The sequence below is a fragment of the Bos indicus genome, chromosome 19, assembly GCF_029378745.1.
Source record: "Bos indicus isolate NIAB-ARS_2022 breed Sahiwal x Tharparkar chromosome 19, NIAB-ARS_B.indTharparkar_mat_pri_1.0, whole genome shotgun sequence".
NCBI lineage: Eukaryota > Metazoa > Chordata > Mammalia > Artiodactyla > Bovidae > Bos > Bos indicus.
The window spans coordinates 11,918,510-11,937,788 of NC_091778.1; the positions used below are offsets into that span (position 1 = coordinate 11,918,510).

General features: G+C 36.8%; 1 protein-coding gene across 4 annotated transcripts in view; it reads left to right on the forward strand.

Moving 5' to 3' along the window:
- Nucleotides 1–19,279, forward strand: part of CLTC (clathrin heavy chain) — a 71,408-nt gene that overhangs the window by 49,952 nt on the left and 2,177 nt on the right. Inside the window, exons 18-33 of one of the 4 annotated variants that reach the window (XM_070772585.1) lie at nucleotides 1,631–1,753; nucleotides 2,793–2,938; nucleotides 3,172–3,355; nucleotides 3,549–3,741; nucleotides 4,114–4,271; nucleotides 4,479–4,643; nucleotides 4,770–4,877; nucleotides 4,962–5,129; nucleotides 5,263–5,412; nucleotides 5,502–5,633; nucleotides 5,742–5,852; nucleotides 6,579–6,749; nucleotides 7,112–7,333; nucleotides 8,578–8,598; nucleotides 12,230–12,305; nucleotides 14,388–15,426. In XM_070772585.1, coding sequence (XP_070628686.1) covers nucleotides 1,631–1,753; nucleotides 2,793–2,938; nucleotides 3,172–3,355; nucleotides 3,549–3,741; nucleotides 4,114–4,271; nucleotides 4,479–4,643; nucleotides 4,770–4,877; nucleotides 4,962–5,129; nucleotides 5,263–5,412; nucleotides 5,502–5,633; nucleotides 5,742–5,852; nucleotides 6,579–6,749; nucleotides 7,112–7,333; nucleotides 8,578–8,598; nucleotides 12,230–12,305; nucleotides 14,388–14,512 — 2,253 coding nt within the window. In that variant the 3' untranslated portion in view covers nucleotides 14,513–15,426. Of the gene's footprint in view, nucleotides 1–1,630; nucleotides 1,754–2,792; nucleotides 2,939–3,171; nucleotides 3,356–3,548; nucleotides 3,742–4,113; nucleotides 4,272–4,478; nucleotides 4,644–4,769; nucleotides 4,878–4,961; nucleotides 5,130–5,262; nucleotides 5,413–5,501; nucleotides 5,634–5,741; nucleotides 5,853–6,578; nucleotides 6,750–7,111; nucleotides 7,334–8,577; nucleotides 8,599–12,229; nucleotides 12,306–14,387; nucleotides 15,427–19,279 lie in introns of those variants that run through there. The other 3 variants (XM_070772587.1, XM_070772586.1, XM_070772588.1) reach the window with 3 other exon arrangements.

Consider the following 19,279-nt stretch of genomic DNA (forward strand, 5'->3'; position numbering starts at 1 on the left):
TTTTCATCACCACACGAGGAAATCCAGTACTCACTAAGCAATTGTTCCACATTCCCCGCCTCCTTCCAGCCCCTGACAACCTCCAAACTGCCTTCTGTCTCTCTGGATTCACCTATTCTGCATATTTCTTATTAGTGAAAAATCTCTTGAAAAAATAGAATGTTCCTCGCTTTGAATTTCTCTTATTGTTCCTCCTGATTAGATTTAGATTGTATGTTTCCATCCAAAATGCATTACTTAAGTGATGTTTTTCTTATTCTGTAACATGCAAAAGCACCTGATGTCCTTAGTCCTTCAATTTGAGGGTCACTTTTTATCAAGTTGTCAGCTTCTCCATTATAGAAATAAATTTCCCCTTATAGATGTGTTTCCCCTTGCAGGTATTAAGACCATGCGAGTATCCTACTGTGTGTGTGTGTGTGTGTGTGTGTGTGTGTGTGTTCCCCTTGCAGGTGTTAATTAGTCTGTGAGTATCCTATTGTGTGTGTGTGTGTATGTTCGTGTATGTTTGTGTGTGTGTGTGTGTGTGTTCCCCTTGCAGGTGTTAATTAGTCTGTGAGTATCCTACTGTGTGTGTGTGTGTATGTTTGTGTGTGTGTGTGTGTGTTCCCCTTGCAGGTGTTAATTAGTCTCTGAGTATCCTACTGTGTGTGTGTGTGTGTGTGTGTGTGTGTGTGTGTGTGTGTTCCCCTTGCAGGTGTTAATTAGTCTGTGAGGAGACAGTTAAGACCATGTGAGTATCCTATTTGTGTGTGTCCCCGCCCCCAATTTTGACTGTTAATTCTTACTAAGCTATTCTTAATGTGTTGGTTGCAAAATGACAATTTTCCAGCTTCATCACTTTCTCCACATTTATCAGTCAGCTTGCATATTTTCATGGACTTACGAGTTCTGTGGGTTAATGACGCATGGTTTTGATTTTCAAATTATCCCCATTTTGGCTGATAGAAATCCCATGAGCCTGCCTCTCATGGCTTTGTGTCATGATCTCATTGCTCTTGAGCACATCTTGTTTCCTGGTCCAGCAAGTTATACAAGCTCATTTTATACCCTCCCCTGCCATGGATCATCCATTTTTTTGAAGGACTTTGATTTTGTTCAGTGGGGAGTGCCATTAGAAACCCAGATCTAGATTCTAGGGTGTATTTCCTTCTAGGATCTTTGAGTTGGGAAAGAATGCATCTGTGAACATACAAATTCATATACGTATGAACATATGTATGCATATACACATGGGAAAATGAACACTGAAAGAAAGCTCTGAAGGTGGACTAGCCTTACCAGATGTTAAAGCACATTATAAAACCTCTGTAATTAAAAATTGCATCCTGGTGCATGAATACACAGGCCAGTAGAGTAAAATATAAAAGTCCAAATACAGATCCACCATCAGGGTGCTTTTTAAAAGCCTTCAAAAATTAATAACTTTTTTCTGTTGTTTGAATTTTAATAAGAAAAATATGGTTGTAAGTTACTAAAGATTACATGTAGAAGTAATGGATTTTTTTTTTTTTTTGGTATGAAACACTAAATAGGGTATAATGATAGGATATAACCTTTTAAAATTACAGTCAGTCTGTAGAAAGCTTTTATTGTTTACCTTGAAATTAATCTTTAATTTCTCATTTAGGTCTGCAATGAGAATTCCCTCTTCAAAAGTCTGTCTCGCTATCTGGTACGGCGGAAGGACCCAGAATTGTGGGGTAGTGTGCTGCTGGAAAGCAATCCTTACAGGAGACCCCTCATTGATCAGGTAAAATTTGCAAATGCATTCATCTTTTTAACTATAAATAAAACCTTTTCCCTCATCATATACCAAATATACTCAAATGGATCATATTTAACTGTGAGAGATGGCAGTAAAAAATAGAAGAAAATAAAGATTATACTAAAATATATATATATATATATATATATATAAATGTTAACGAAAATGAAGTATATCTTCTCCAAGAAAATACATCCCCAAGGAGAGAATTTCATTACATAAGACTCCCTCAACTCATCATAGCTAAAAGGATAACAGTAAATTAAACATTTAATAAAATCAGTAAGAATTACTGTTACAGATACCTGAGAAGTAACCAAATTGATTGGAAACATTCAAGACAAGGGTAAATCAGCAAAGGATAAAGACTGGTGAATGATCTAGTAGATAAATGTTAAGTCTCAATAGTAAGCAAAGAAGATGCGAGTTTATAGCTATAAATAATTGAAAACATTTTTTAAAACCTTAAAAATTGAAGGTTGTTAATAATGGTTCTTAAATTAATAATAGAAGTATGAATATGGAAGAGAGTAAATTGAAGAATATTAATTTTTCATTCCTCTTCTAGGAAGCATTTCTAAGGGAAATTCCCAAATTGATACAAAGCTTCCTAGAGCAAATATTCATTGCTGCATCTGGGAGGCATGCAAATAGCCATAAACAGAAGAATTACTGAGTATATAATGCCACATGTATATGGTTGAACTTTATGTGACCATTAAATTGATAATGAGGAGTGGTTATTAGGAATAATTTTTAATCAGGGAAAAGATAGAAATTATACAAGTAGGGTGATTCCTCTACCCATCCCCACCCCCACCCCCACCCCCCCCCAAAAAAAAAATTTGGAAGTACACATTACGGATATATGTGGACTTACGTAGAAAGATCTTTGGGTGGTAAATTATCTGATTCCTTCTTCTCGACCTTTCATTTTCTACTGAGAGGCCAGCTTATTCTTATAAGATAATATCATCAAAACCACCGGAACTCTCAGTACTTATTCTTTGTATATCCTCTGCAGGTTGTACAGACAGCCTTGTCTGAAACTCAGGACCCCGAGGAAGTGTCAGTAACTGTCAAGGCCTTTATGACTGCAGACCTTCCTAATGAACTCATTGAACTGCTGGAGAAAATAGTCCTTGATAACTCTGTATTCAGTGAACACAGGTATGCTATGAGAGGGGTTTCCTGGCTCTTTATAGTCAGTCTTTAATTATGGCCTGTCAGTTTGGGAAAGGAACAAAGAGACAAATGTTAAGAGAATGTTATCTTAATTCTCATTCTTCTAATACCCTCTTGTGACCCTATCTCCTGAGACGAAATACTTAAGAGCTACAGTGTTTATTCGTTATGACTAATGAGCCTTTCAAATATTGCATTCAAATCTTTCTTTCTTAAAGGAACCTGCAAAACCTCCTCATCCTCACTGCAATCAAGGCTGACCGTACACGTGTTATGGAGTACATTAACCGCCTGGATAATTATGATGCCCCAGATATTGCCAACATCGCCATCAGCAATGAGCTCTTTGAAGAAGCATTTGCCATTTTCCGGAAATTTGATGTCAATACCTCAGCAGTGCAGGTAAACCTTGACATTACCCGAGCTGATTTCCTGTGTAACGCCTTCTCTTGGTTCACTGTATGCATTGTCCTCGGAGAAAGGGCATAATTTATTACTGTGATAATAGAAGAGCAATAAAATACTAACTGTTTAAATGTAATTGCTAAATGGTAAGATTCATTGTTCTATAACTGATGAAGAATTGGTTGCCTAGGTCTTGATCGAACATATTGGAAACTTGGATCGGGCATATGAGTTTGCTGAACGCTGCAATGAACCGGCAGTCTGGAGTCAGCTCGCAAAAGCTCAGTTGCAGAAAGGAATGGTGAAAGAAGCCATTGATTCTTATATCAAAGCAGATGATCCTTCATCATACATGGAAGTTGTTCAGGCCGCCAATACTAGTGGTACGACTTCTCACCTTTATGTGTTTGCCAGAAAGTGTGCCTAAGCTAAGCATTAAGTTTTACATCCGTTCTGCATTGTGTTGGAGCTAGAGACTGGTGGTTTGCCCTCCTCCTTAGTGCAGATATTAAATTCTGATCTAGTTCTAATCTGATAACTTTAAGGAGAAGAGGGATTCAGCTCATTTGGTCAGTAGTAATACAGAGACATTAATAGAAGTTTCACTATTTTGATACCTTTCACAGTTTACATTTGTTACTCTCTATACTGTTTCTTTGAAAAGGAAATTAATAGCAGTTCTCATGTACTTCAGCGAGAAGATAGATGTTGATATCGTAGTGTTTGGATTTATTCATTTGTTTTTCTGTACCTAGGAAACTGGGAAGAGCTGGTGAAGTACTTGCAGATGGCCCGCAAGAAGGCTCGTGAGTCCTATGTGGAGACAGAATTGATCTTTGCGCTGGCTAAAACAAACCGCCTAGCAGAGTTGGAAGAGTTCATCAATGGGCCAAATAATGCTCATATCCAGCAAGTGAGTTTCTCATTCAAATTTTTTTTTTTAAGGAGTGTAAAAATAGTTGGGTAACTTTACTAGCTTATTAGGATCAACACATGACAACTGAAAGTTACTAAGGAAAAACCTTACTGGAAAAATGTTGTTTCTTCATATTAAATTGAGTCCTAACTTTGAAAGGAGACTGAGTTTCGGCTTGCTGAAAATGGTTTGTGTTTTTTTCAGGTTGGTGACCGTTGTTATGATGAAAAAATGTATGATGCTGCTAAGTTGTTGTACAATAATGTTTCCAATTTTGGACGCTTGGCATCCACCCTGGTTCACCTGGGTGAATATCAGGCAGCTGTTGATGGAGCTAGGAAAGCCAACAGTACCCGAACATGGAAAGAGGTAATCTAAATGACAGTTTGATTGATGAATTAAGATGCTATTTAGGAATATTCTTTAAACTGATTAATTGAATTAACCAGCCATATTACACTTGAGTTCACATAACTGAAATTTTTAAAATTGTAGGTCTGCTTTGCCTGTGTAGATGGGAAGGAGTTCCGTCTCGCTCAGATGTGTGGGCTTCATATTGTAGTACATGCAGACGAGTTGGAGGAACTTATCAACTACTATCAGGTAATGCATTGAAGTCTTTTATGTTAACTGAGATCTTTTGCCACGGATATTCTCATCTTTAATTGCATTTTTTCTGTTATTTAGGATCGTGGGTATTTTGAAGAGCTGATAACCATGTTGGAAGCAGCACTGGGACTTGAGCGAGCTCACATGGGGATGTTCACCGAATTAGCTATTCTGTATTCTAAGTTTAAGCCACAGAAAATGAGGGAGCACCTGGAGCTGTTCTGGTCCAGAGTGAATATTCCTAAGGTAACTAACCTTTCATTGTAAGGCAACTCTATAGCTAAAACAATACTTCAGTTTTCATTAAAAAAAAATTTTTTTTTCCTATTAACTAGAATTAGAGACCCATATCTAAAGCAATTAAATCTTCCTTGTGCAGGTGCTAAGAGCTGCAGAACAAGCCCATCTTTGGGCAGAATTGGTGTTTTTGTATGACAAATACGAAGAATATGATAATGCCATAATTACCATGATGAATCATCCTACTGATGCATGGAAAGAAGGGCAGTTCAAAGACATCATTACCAAGGTATGTACCTTCTTTAGAAGATAGTCTTTAGAAGGACGAAGCTCATGAGGAAATAACTCTACCTCATATATGGATTTTTGCTGTCTTAGGTTGCCAATGTGGAGCTATACTACAGAGCAATACAATTCTACTTAGAATTCAAGCCACTGTTGTTAAATGATTTGCTGATGGTGCTGTCTCCACGGTTGGACCATACTCGTGCAGTCAATTATTTCAGCAAGGTAATAATTTTTAAAACCTCAAAAATTCATAGCTAGAAACTAAGACGTTCTTGGATAACTTTGTCCATTAGCAATGTACTACATTTGTAACACACCCTTATTTTAAAGGTTAAACAGCTACCGCTGGTGAAACCCTATTTGCGTTCAGTTCAGAACCACAACAACAAATCTGTGAATGAGTCACTGAACAACCTCTTTATTACAGAAGAAGATTATCAGGTAAAACATTTTGGTTCTTGGACGTGTTCTCGAAATTCACAAAATTTAATTTTTTTCTCAAAAATCTCAAAATTTACAATTCTCAAAATTGTAAAGTTGGTATGTTTTGCAGTTTAAAAAGCCTATCATCCCTTAGGATGGTAAACAGTAGGTACTTGTGTGCCTTGGATCTAAATTTAGTCAGGTTTTCAGGATTGATAAATATGATATCTCCTAATTAAATGCCAGGTTTGCAGAGTCCAAGTTAATGCTTTAGAAAAATACTATGGTTACTTCATCCGTAAACATTTAGATTGTATATTGAGTTGAAAAAGTTTTTGATCTCTTAAACTAGTTCATAAACCTTATATGGTATTAACTCTTTTATTCACTGTTTTTCTTGGCCAGTAGCTTATCAGTACCTGTCTTTTTCCTTTGTGAAGAATTTTGCAGAAACGTAAAAGTTAAGGTTAAGCTAAATTGCCTTTTAGCTTAGACTGAGGAATGTTGATACTTGTTCATAGTACAACTTTATTGTTTGATTCTTGAATCTAGGCTGTCTTAATTACAATAATGGCTCATTGATCAAGTCGTATTAAACATATTTATCATGCAAGATACTGATCACATTACATGCAGTCAGTCATATACAGTAATGGCTCATTGATCAAGAATGATGGAACATAAAATTTAAACTAAAATGAAATACTGGTTTGGCATTTCAATGGCTTTGTTTTATTTTTTAAGGCTCTGAGAACATCGATAGATGCTTATGACAACTTTGACAATATCTCACTTGCTCAGCGTTTGGAAAAGCATGAACTCATTGAGTTCAGAAGAATTGCTGCTTACCTCTTCAAAGGCAATAATCGCTGGAAACAGAGTGTAGAGCTGTGCAAGAAAGATAGCCTGTACAAGGTGAAGAAAGATGGTGGGGTGGGGCTATTAAGCCAAATACTAGATGATCTGTGTGAGTCCTAAGAGGGCATATTAGAAGTGATTATGGTCTATAAAGGTATTAGTTTTTGCAAATATGGGAATTGCCTTTAAGCTCCCAGTTGAGGAGATGATAATTATGTCACTTCTTAATGTTGGAGGCTGTCATATGCTTATGTCAGACCTCTCTGTTAAAAAGAGAATGCATTCCTTTGTCTTTTCCTTTTCTTTCAGGAAATCCTTAATTTAAATGATAAAACTGGGAGTTTTTTTTCCCCTCATGTTATTTACCAGTTCATCATATTTGAATTTAATGTTTGACTTTCTTCCTTTGCTTTCAATAGGATGCAATGCAGTATGCCTCTGAATCTAAAGATACTGAATTGGCTGAAGAGCTCTTACAGTGGTTTTTGCAGGAAGAAAAAAGAGAGTGCTTTGGAGCATGTCTCTTTACTTGTTATGATCTTTTAAGGCCAGATGTTGTCCTGGAAACTGCATGGAGGCACAATATCATGGATTTTGCCATGCCCTACTTCATCCAAGTCATGAAGGAATACTTGACAAAGGTAATGGCACCTCTGAGAACTAATTATCTTGAGGATATGTAAAATTCCATGTATAGACTTTCTGTTTGCAAAGGTTTTCTCTAGTGTAATTAATTTAGTTGATCATAAAATATTCCTATTCTCCAGTACTTTTTAATACCTGACAAATGACATTAATGGAAAGGTAACTCAGACATATCTTGGCAGAATGTTTACACTCAGAATACCACAGAATGTATTTCTGAAGGGCAGATAGTATTATGTCCATATTGTATGGGTTTTTTTTTTTTTTTTAACGTTTGATAGAAACATTTTTTGTCAAAATAATGTCTTCCTCAAATCAATTCTTGTAACTCAGATGACCATTACTTAGTAGTGTAGATTCCCTTCTCTTTGGTTGGTTCTTGACTTTAATACGTATGCCTGTTTCCCATGGGAAAGTTACATCTGTATTCTTAATGTCCTGTTAATCTTCTCAATATTTTGATAGTTTAACCCCTTATTAAAAAATATTACAGAAGGTTAACAATTAATGACACATTTCTTAAAAGTGCATTAAACAAGCTCGGGGTATAATCATCTTATAAAATTAACTTATTCTTCTTAGTATCTGTTTTTGATGTTAGGATGTTTTTACCCTGTCCTGCTGTGGAACATTTTAAAATGGTCCTAAAGGATCCGTTTTGTCAAAGCAAAACATGCTTATTAAAGTCAGTTTCGCATCTGATCTTTCAGCATGTCTGAGTTAAGGCGGGTGTCAGGGTGGGAGGTGCACTACTAACAACCCCCAGTGTAACAGTATCCTTGGGCTATCATGTCATTAGATATCATTGTGTTAAGTTACAGTTTTTTTGAGAATTAACATTTTTCTGTGTAGAAACTGCTTAAATCCAGTGTAAGAAGAAAAAGAAAGTTGCCTTATCTTAGCCACAGATGAGAATAGCTTCTTTTCTTATGCATAATGCCAACTTGTGAGACCTGGCTCTAAGCTGCTGTTAACTGAAGTGCTGTAAATTTTACTAGCGATTAAGCTGCTTTCTTTCACACTTGACTCTAGCATAAATTCTTCTGCAATAAGCTCTGAAGTTAAAAAAAAAAAAAAATTCTGAGTTTTGCTTCCAGTATGCCCTTTATTTTCACTTCTCTCATACCTTTTTTAGTGGTTAGATGTTTCTCCCCTAAACCTTTGTTGCTGATTCTACCTTTTTATGCTCAATATGGAATTTGATTTTTTTCTAAGCTGCACCTTCTGAATTCCTTTGCAGGTTGATGCAATAAAGGAAAAGGTGAAAGTTGATTCTTTTCCATCTTTAAGTCTGGAGGACTAAGTCTAAGGAATTTGCATGATTTTTTTTCCTTCCTTTTCTACACTGCTGCTTCTGCTTTTTCCCCCCAGTAAATTTTCACTAAAGCCTCTGCAAGTCCCTTAAAATATAACTATAATAGAGCTCTAGGACATTAGTAGATGTTTGCTACTAATCGGCTAATAGGCTTTAGGAAGGGCAGGAGGCTAATCAGTAGTTGGTTCACAGTCTCTCTTAAATATATTATTAAAAACTGAGCATGTTGAGTTTCCATATTAATTCCAAAGTTTCAGGAGATTTCTCTTCCCTGTCAGGGTATCTGGACCATAATAGGATTTTCTCAATACTTAAAGTAAATTTAAACAGCCTCTGGTATTATTTTGTGAGCGTGCCTGACAGTTGTTGAATTTAAATATGTATATATATGCCCTAAAAGGCTTTTGGGGGTTTTTTGTTTTTGTTTTTTTTTTTTTTTTTTTTGGGTATTGAAGGACTGTGATCCAGTTTCTGATCTCTTGATTCTTACTAATTTTTTGCTGAAAGTAGATACAAGAGATACTAGCTGCTTCCGAAGAGACTTTCCTCATGTTTCTCCAGGTGTCCAGTTCTTATGGTGCTAGTTCATTTTCAAGAGGAATCAAAACTTTTAAAATCATCAGATTAGCTTGCTATAATTGTTGCTAAGCAACATGGATTATTTCTGTAAAATATGGAACCATATTAACTTCTGCTTTCTATAATAAGGTACATCTCTGAAAGCTACAAATTTGCTGTTACTCATCCCTTTGGCTTGTCCAAAGTCAAATTTAGGCACCTTTTGGTTGCTCCTTCCTTCATTGGCTTGTCTCTATCCTGGTATAAATGAAACAAACTTATAAACTTGTGTCTGGTATCAAATTGTGGTGAGAAAAGGGTGGGAAGATAAAGGACAGTTAAAACAATTTAAAATAATTGGAGGAGGGGACAGTGCCTTGGAATTACGTTGAACCAAACCAGAGTCACCATTGGAACTTAGGGCAAACCTGAGTAAAATGCATTGTGTGTGAGGCCCTTCAGCAGCTAGTAAGCAAGGCAGTTAGAAAGCGTGTGTGTGAAAAATAGGTAATTGAACTGCAGTGTTATGCGTTGTTTTAAATCAAGCATGTACAACAGTCATTGCAATTACATCATACTACTTTCGAAACTCTTAAAGCATTGCTGTGGGCTGTGTGTGTTTCTTGAGAGCCTGTATAGCAACAGTCATCTTCAGATCTCACTTCTTGCTTCAGTACTTTTGCCTTTTTTTCATGCACACATACACCAAAATAACTGACTGCATGTTAACTTTTCCTCTGCAGCATATTGCAGTCTTTGTGGAAAAGCCTTTTACATTGTCGTGAATTTTCAATAGTACAGATGGAATTGAACTCAGTGACATGTTTACCTGTAATTTTTCTTTTTTAATCCAAGGATCAGAAACTTTTGTTACAGCTCTTTTAACAAAAGCTTGTGTTCATAAAAGCCTTTTCTGCTTTTCTGTTTGGAGGAGTCCAAATTGGGTCATTGGAAACAATAATTGGATATTGCTGAGCCAGAGGCTGTCCCATTAAATAGAAAAATCAATTTTTGCTGAACACGATGCTCCTCCTTCACAGTTGTTACTTTTTGTTTTGTCTCTATGCCCAACCTGCCTATGTCTGTGCCTGGGCATTGTGACATTGCTAGCTCTTCTAAATCTTTAACATACTTCTGTCTTCAACATCCGACTCAGACATTAACTTTTAAACACATATTCACTTTAGAATCTTTTCCTTGAAAGTCTGGCAATGTATTATGCAGTGGGTTTTTTTTGTTGTTTGATTTTTCTTCTTAGAAGTTATTAATGTACACTCATCCATGTACTTTTTTTAAATAACTTCTTTAGCTCACTCTTGGATACTTAGCAAAACCCTATCTGACTGTCCTTGGTGGCACAGATTGTACTTTAAATTAGAGAGCTGTAGTGATTTTTAAGTTTGGGTGCCAAACAGTGAGTGTTTCTTGTGGTACTTATACTCCATAGTAGTCTTTAATTTGATAGTGGGGTAATTTTAACACATGAGCCCTTAGGTTATAAAATTTAAAAAATGAAATACAGAAGCAAACTAATAACCCATCTTCCTAGGGTAGAAAAACCACATTTTATCTGAAGGTGTCTAGAGTCTGACTCATAGCACTTTTCTCACATTTTGCTCCCTGACAAATTAGGGTGGATTAGACCCACATTTAAGATACTCACTATAAAACAATTAAAATACATGTAAAATACTGTCCTAACCTTAATGGCCTGTGTAGGATTGAAACACTGTTTTTTAAATAGTTGCAAATAGAAACTAGGTGCTGCTTTAACCTTTCTGGGACCAAGTCTTTAAAGCCTTTTCACTGAAGTCCTGCATGTCTTTTTTTGTGAGTGATTTTTCACTATTTGCCTTTTTGAAGGACATGCAGTGAACACTCATAAAAAAGTTCTATCCTGCACTCTGCCTCCCCATCTCAGCACCCTTAGGACTTTGAAACCCTCTAGTAATAATTGAGATTTGAAATTTAGTTTTACATCAAGTGTAATGATATACCAATGACAAGACTATATAGTCTAAAAGACAGATACATCACAGTTTAAAGGCAAATGGAAGTGGTATGGTGATTTCCTAGTCTGTGTCCTGCTGCCACCCTCCCTAATCCTTCACAGAATTCCAGATTCAAACTGTGCTAATGCTAGAAGGAGCTTTGTAGATTTTCTCATTCAGCTGACTCACTATATAGACAAGGAAATTTGAGGGTCAGTGCAGTGGTTTGCCAAGGTCATGCAACTAGTTAGGGCAGGATCTATGCATTCCAGCTCTTTTCTTTCACTAATATGTTTGGACTCCTCTAGAGTATTATTTCTGTCTGATACTATCCACTTTAATTTAGAATAGCTAGTATATAACAGTCATTTATTTCTTGGGCTTAATTAAAAGGTAAACATTTCTTAAAGAAGTTGGGGAAAAATCAGGCATTCCTTGGTTACTTAGAAAACAGAGCATTAACACATGCAGCCTGTCTTTATATAAAAAAGATGAAATATGGAGCCACTTGAATCTTAAACTTCAGCCGGCACATAATCAATATTGACAGAAGTTGTGCACAGTGGGCAAAAAAGATAGTTGGTTCTGCAGACATACTTACCTCGTCACAAGACTTACTTCACTTTTTTGAATACCATTTCCTTTGGGGAAGGAAGTCTTGTCCAGTCATGAGTTCATCATTGTTATCTTTAGTAGGGCTAAAACTTCATCAAAGAAAGTGGTTCCTCTGGTTATCTCCCTCCCTCAGGCTGGCTGCATCCTAGCATGCCCAGTTTTAGCCTGGCGTGAGCTTTTATGGCATTTATAAATCCCTCCTTCCTGAGGGTTTATAATGACAGTGCTAAAAATCACCTTGACTGAAGTATGAACATTGCCATTGAATTTGAAGGGGCCTGAGAATGTTCTTTCTACTCTAGTCTGTTTTATTTTGACAAAATTTAACATACTAAGGCTTTTCCACTTTCTGCCATAAATCTAGGTTTATAATAGTTTTGAGGTTGTAATTACCATTACCTGTTTTTCTCTAGGTGGATAAATTAGATGCTTCAGAATCACTGAGAAAAGAGGAAGAACAAGCTACGGAGACACAACCTATTGTTTATGGTAATCTCTTTCTCTGCGTAACCTCAGAAATATAGTAGACAAACAGTTCATTCTAAAGTGCAAAAGGCTCAGTAAGTTAAGGAATAAGTCTCTACTGTCATTTTTTTCTGAAAACAGCCTTAGAGCAGGCATTGACCTTATTCACTAAGATAATTTTAAACGCAAAGATAATCTCAGAAAACAGTTTCTTGAGATCAGAACGTGATTGATCTATGGCCTGATCATGAATTATTGCCTATTCATGAGTTACTGACAAAGAATTATTGGTGAACTCAGTTTTCAAAACTGGAGAAGGTGAGAGATCATGCCATAGTCATCTTAAGTATGCTTTATAGTAGTACATCTCTTTAAATTCTGACTGAGACAGATAACTGAATAAATAGTTTCCATTTGAAGATTTTCCAGAGAGGATCTTCAGACTGAATATTTAAGGCAATTTAATGTTTTCTTACTTGGTGCCTTTCTGAAATCCTTCCCCTTTCCGTTTCTCTCTCGGAGAACAGTGATTTGAGTAGTGAATTTGAAGTGTGTAGGTTATAGCTCTTGAACCAGGTGGTGTTGGGAGGAAGGTATACAGTTACAACTATTGTATCTCAACCTGTTAAAGGAAATGATAGTAAACAAATCTATTGTGGCATTATCTCCATTTTTTACTTTACATGAAAAGGACTTTGGGAATTTAGATGACAGGGTAGTTTTTATAAAGTTGGAAAACATAAAGTAGATTCTCAGAGATGGGAATAAGATGCTTGACATATCTGTGACAAGAAACAAGGTAGAAACAGGGTGGGTGTAATAATTGGGGGAAGCTACTGAATGGCTTCTCTTCAGGGTGTTCAGATGGATAGTCCTTGTAAGCAGTTGACAGTGGGGTTGAGCCAAAGACAGCTGTTGACAATGCCACCTTCTCACCATTCCACCCCTCGTACCACACCCCCACATACCCGCACACACCCCAGTCCTGGCCAGCTGGCTATGGAGAAGCATGATGTTAGAAAGAACTACTCTGGCACTTTGTCAGGCAACCTCCTCCTGCCCCCATTGCCTTGAAGTTCTCTGCTCTTTATTAGAGATTTGCACACTCACGGGGTTTTTCTTTATTGTTCTTGTTTTCTCGTGATTCCATTGTGATACGAAGAAACTGAGAAGCTTAATGAAAAAACAACATGCTTATGTTATTTAGAAAAAAAAAGTGGGGTTGAAATTTCAAGGTAGATGTCAATATCAAAGCTAGAAGTGGTTTTTTAACAAACTGCTGGTTCCTAGAGTTCATTCACTGAAGACAGTTTGGATTTTTATTCACCAAAGGAGAGACATTAGGTCACTTGTGGGAGAAATACTACTCTGGATTTACATTAGAGACAGATTAAGAGTACTTCTTTTGCAGGAGGTAGGGAGAGGTGTTAGGTATGTTCTTCTATTTAGCCCGTTTCTCCACAGGTTGGTTCCTCTGTACAGTAACTATTTAAACTTCATGAGAGTGTTAGCTTAGTATTTGAAAGAGGTTGTATCCTCTAATGTATTTCACACCTAATGCATATTTGAATATATCTTAACTTTTTCATTTTGGTACTGGATACTTGGTTTTGTTACCATTTAGAGACATCTAAATCAAGAATTTAAATCTTAACTTTAAAAGTTCAGTTGTGTTAAAAATGTATCTTAAAAAATTGTTTTCCTGTGCTAATTATATTGTCACCAGATAAAATGTGCAAACACCATGTGGTGGTGATAGGCTTATTGCTGAACGTCTTGCCTAAGCATGTCGAGCATGCATGTGCGTATTGCTTTAAATGACATGTGAAGTAACATCATTACTTTTACAGTTCTGGCCCTTGGCCCTGCATGGTTTTTGTTGGCTTTTTAGGCAGAACCCTTCCTAGGGTGACTGCCATGCTGAAATTGAGACAGTCAGTCAGAAGTGTCCCGTCCCTCCCCCTCCCCCCCGCCCCACCCACCCAAATTTATTCCAAGTTGTGGTTACACTGCTGCAGTCAGGTCGGGGGTGTGGTCATCCTGCGGTGCTAACAGTCTCTCCCGCCTCCTCGCCCCTGCCCTGCCCCTTTCTGCTCTCTTCTGTAGGTCAGCCCCAGCTGATGCTGACAGCAGGACCCAGCGTTGCAGTCCCTCCCCAGGCGCCGTTTGGCTATGGTTACACTGCACCAGCCTACGGGCAGCCTCAGCCTGGCTTTGGGTACAGCATGTGAGATGGAAAGCTGATCCTGTAGTCGCCTATTTTCGTACCGAAACATCGTCTCTACTCGCTTCTCAGTTTATAACAGGGGAAAACAGACACATGTTCTTGTAACCTTTATTTCATGAAGGACTACTTTTTGTTTCTAACTATAAACTCGGATCACCTATGTTTAAAGCTTATTTCACATTCCGCATCATTTTAGAATTTATTTTCAAAGGGGAATAGTTTCAATGTTTTATTCACTTGGGCTTTTCTTCTTCCCCCCTCATTCTTTCAAGAACTGCTTAATACTCAATCTATTGTGAAGAACCTGATTTGCACTCTGTAGTGTTTAAAGGGAAAAAAAAAAAACTCTAATATTGAATCTCTTAAATTTAGTGTATGTAAACAGCTTACAGTATGTATTGTCTAAATGCATTTAAATCTCTTTTATTCAAAGAAAAGCTAAAGCAAAAATACTGGTATATGACCATGCAAGACTGTCAATGCCAACAAAGACAACACTAATGAGCATATCCTCCGTGGGATCGCAGTGCTCTCCAAATTGTTTAAAAAATGCATTACAGACAACTTGCCTGACTTTTAAATGAGCATAAAAGGCCCTCTAACCTATGCAGGTTTCCTCATTACGCATATAGAAAATGCTAGTGTTTTTGCTCACTTCATATGTAACAGGTGCCCTTACGTTGTGCTGTATCCTGTGCTTTTTCTGTGGGACCATTCCATTCAGGAACAAAGAGCACCATGATTCCAATCTGTGTGTATTTACTAACCCTTCCCTGAGGTTTGTGTATGTTGGATATTGTGGTGTTTTAGATCACTGAGTGTACAGAAGAAAGAATTCAAACAAATATTGCTGTTCTTCAGTTTTGTGGAATTTGAAATTACTCAAATTTAAAATAAATTACTGGACTGTGGAAATAACATGGAGAATGGCAGTTTTACTTAAATCTCTCTTAAACCACAAGAACCATTTCATACTGGATACTAAGGTAGTATAGGGAGAAGGGGGGTAAGGGCTGGGACATTTGGAAGCACTGTATCACACTGTGTGCACTCCAGTCGTTCGTGAGGTCCATGCAGAGGCCAGAACAACCCATCAGGGCTGACGTGGGCTACCTCCATCATTTCAGGCAGCACTTCAGCTGTTTATCTGAGCATTTCATTCAGATGAAGAGATCATGGATGTTGTATTAACTTGAAATAAGAATGTATAAGCACATAGTCAACATGCTGTTCTTCACCATGAAATATAAAGGCCTTCAAATTATATTTTAAGTTGTTTTTTTTAAATCATTGTTTGAATTCAAGTTTTTTTTGCATATGACTGAGAATGTTACTCTAAGTTCATTTCACAGTTAATTCTCAGTAGAGCTAGAGAGCCCCCACCTAGCTTTGTATTGCTCTAAAGTTGAGTCATTGACCATAAACACCACAGAAGTGCTTTTTTAAAGCTTAGAACTGCTGTCTTCCTCCCCCCACCACCTATATTCCTATAGGAAATTACAGTATTAGTTGGAAAAATCCCTTTTTGTTTTTTGTTTTGTCTTAGGGACCATCTTGCTGCTCAGGTCCTGGGAATACTGGTATTTCTCCTGGGTCTCTGCCCTCTTTCTTCATGTTTATCAAGAGGGAGAATAGTAATGGTCCCTAGGAGCTCCTTCTCAGAATCAAGATTTGTTTTCCTAGACATACTTTGAATCAACTGGTTTTTATCAACAGAATGATTTTTCTCTTTTCCCTGCCCTAATAGAAACAAGTTAAAATTTTTCAGTAAAGCTTTTCTTAGAGCATAGTTAAGAATTTTTTTTTTAACTTAATTTTAATCTGGTGCTATGTCTGTGATACCGAGTTGCCACTTAAACCATCCATAATAATGGGCTATAGTAGAAAGAGAAACTGCAGCAGTGTATTACTTAGGCTTAAACTGAGAGCAAGCTGAACTTCTGAGCTTGTCCCTCATGTGTATGTTAACACCATGAGTACTTTTCAAGGTTATTTGGAGACATGTTTAAATCACAAAACAGGTAGCTCAATACTGGGCAGTAGTATTGAGTGCTGTACAAGGAGAGACAGAATGAGTTAGTAATAAAGTATAAGGGATTTCAGTAACTTTCCTCTGAATAGGATGATGGTCGATGGTCTGACAGAAGGAACTAAAAATAAGAGTTGTTGTCACTCTAAAAGTAATTAAAACAGAAGGGAAGAATGGGAAAGAGGTTAATAGGAAACTTTCGAGGTAAATATGTTTTCAGTGATCCTCCTCCTTAGTATCCAAATGTAGACATTATATCCCCCCCCCCCCAAAAAAAAGTGCTAATTGTTGGCAATCATTTCAACAGACATTGGTACGATAGCAAGAGGTTGGTCTCCATGTAAGGCTGCTTTAAATTAATGTAAGTTGATTTAGTCATGCAGATATCTCACTGTAGTGGTTCTCAAACTTAGGATCTGTCTATACTCAAAATCATGCAAGTTTTTTTTTTTGAAGATGTAAAGCTATTTTTATTCATAGATGACTTAATCTTGTATGAATAAAATCCTAAGCAATGTTTTTATAAAAATAACTCTTTAAAAAGCTTGTTTAGAAAGGTCTCAAAATTAAAAGAGCAATAAAAGCAATATGAAATTTTGCAAAACAAGAATTCAAGAAAATTAGTGATAAATTTAACAAAATGTAACTACAAAATCGTGCTGAAAGAAACTGAAAATTAAAACAAATGGAGAGAGAAAATACATTCATGATTTAGAACTTGTAAGATGCCAGTTTTCACCAAAAATACCTACAAAGTTGATGTAATTTTTGTCAGTATCATGGAAGGCTCCCCTGCCATAAATTCACATAAATATGAAAGTGAAAAAACCTAGAATAACCAGCTCGATTTTGAAAAAGAATAAAAGATTTTAAACTCCCTGATTTAAAAGTTTACTATAAAGTAACCATATTCAAATGATTGACGATCCCAAAGAGCACTAGTTTATGTGGGATTGTATCTATTCCTGCTTACTCAACTATTATTGATAGTTCAAACAACTTTTTAAAACTGTTAACCCATTTAAATGACAGTAATAAGCATTGCATGTTAATGTAAGCAATAATAACATGAGCATATTTCCCCAAAGGAAAGCAAGAATGAATGGCATTGTTGTATTTTTTCCGTCTGTAAAGTTCATCTGAGCAAAGACTCTTCCGTATTCAAAAACTTGGCTTCATACAGCTATTTAGTTAGGAAAGGAAAAGAGTATTTTTTTGGCCACAGGGCATGTGGGATCTTAGTGCTTTGACCAGGGATTGAACCTGTGTCTCCTGCACTGGAAGGCAGATTTAATCACCTTTCCAGACACTTGTGATTAGTTGAAATGTGGACTCTGAAACTATGAAAATGAATCTTTTGTAGTTTATATCTGCTGAAAATCTAGATCTGGATAAGTAGATTCTGTCAGTTGTTCTTGCAAGTAAAAATGTTTGATGACAATAGCAGCTAGTTCTGCTCAGTACTCAGCTAACACAAGTCTTTTTTTAAGATGACAGTTATACTTCAGTGTGCACCAGAAGTGTTTGATGTTACATAGAATATTAAGACAAACAAGTCAAGAGTCAAATTTAATAATTTTTTTACTGCTTCATCAAGGACATTAAACTTTTTAAATTAAATGTAGGGCAGTGAAAACTATACTGACTCCTTATACAGATAGGTGCCCGTCTTGATTTATGAAAGGTGCCAGCAGTATTACTCACGGTTGCTTTTTTATCATCACTGCAAATGTCAAAACAATGGAAAAGAATGAGTATCAGGGAAATTGTTTTGACCCTTTGCAGGTGTCTTTAGAGAACCCAGGGTTCTCTGCTTTGTGAATGAAATAAAATTATGAACCTTACAAAATAGCAAAGTACAGGCGAGCTAGAAAACATGTTTCCATAACTACCAGCGTTTGTATCCTAGTAGATATGCCACGATTAACCTCAATTACGTTGTCACCAAGGGCAGATGGTCCTGTTGGGGATGCGCTGTCTTTGAACCTGGAATCGTCAATCTCTGAGGCAAACCTCAGAAATTATCTGAAGTGGAATCATACATTTAGGACTGAGTTCTCTCCAACTCAGTTACATGCTGTTGCATCACTTTGGAAACCAGTATAAACATTCTGTTTAGAAACAGTTGCTACTGTGGCATCATTCACAGTTGCAATTTCTTCTGTGCTGTCAGACAGCAGTGTAAAAGACGACTGACCTCTAAGCCTGGCTGCGGTAGTCTTTAGTGTTCTGCCCAGATGCCACTGACCTAGACCTTGGAGTTGTGCTACATTGCTGCTTATGTTGAAGTTAACAACTAACTAATGCTAATCGTTGAAGTTAACCATGGTGAGTTGCAATCAATATGCGCCTGTTACCAAAATTCTCCCTGACATCAAAGTTCTTAGGAATATACTTAATTTAGAAATACTGGCAGAATCCCCCCAAAGAGAGCTTTCAAGACAAACAGCTTTTAGCAAAAAAGGAGATCAGGAAGCTATGTGACTCTTGGGAGCTGGGAACCATCATATTCTGGGCAGCTGGTAATTATTTGGATCATGTCATGCTGAATGTATAAAGATGAAAAGGGAGATAAGGTGCCCTTAAATAGCTGAATTGTCCAGTTCCTTAAGTTCTAGGTAAAGAAAATACTGGGATGTTACGATGATAAGTAATAGTCACTTCACAATTACCATAAATTTCTATGTGGGCCCATAACCACCTTCAAGGTCCATGCAAGTCATTTCACAAGTTTCAGTACCT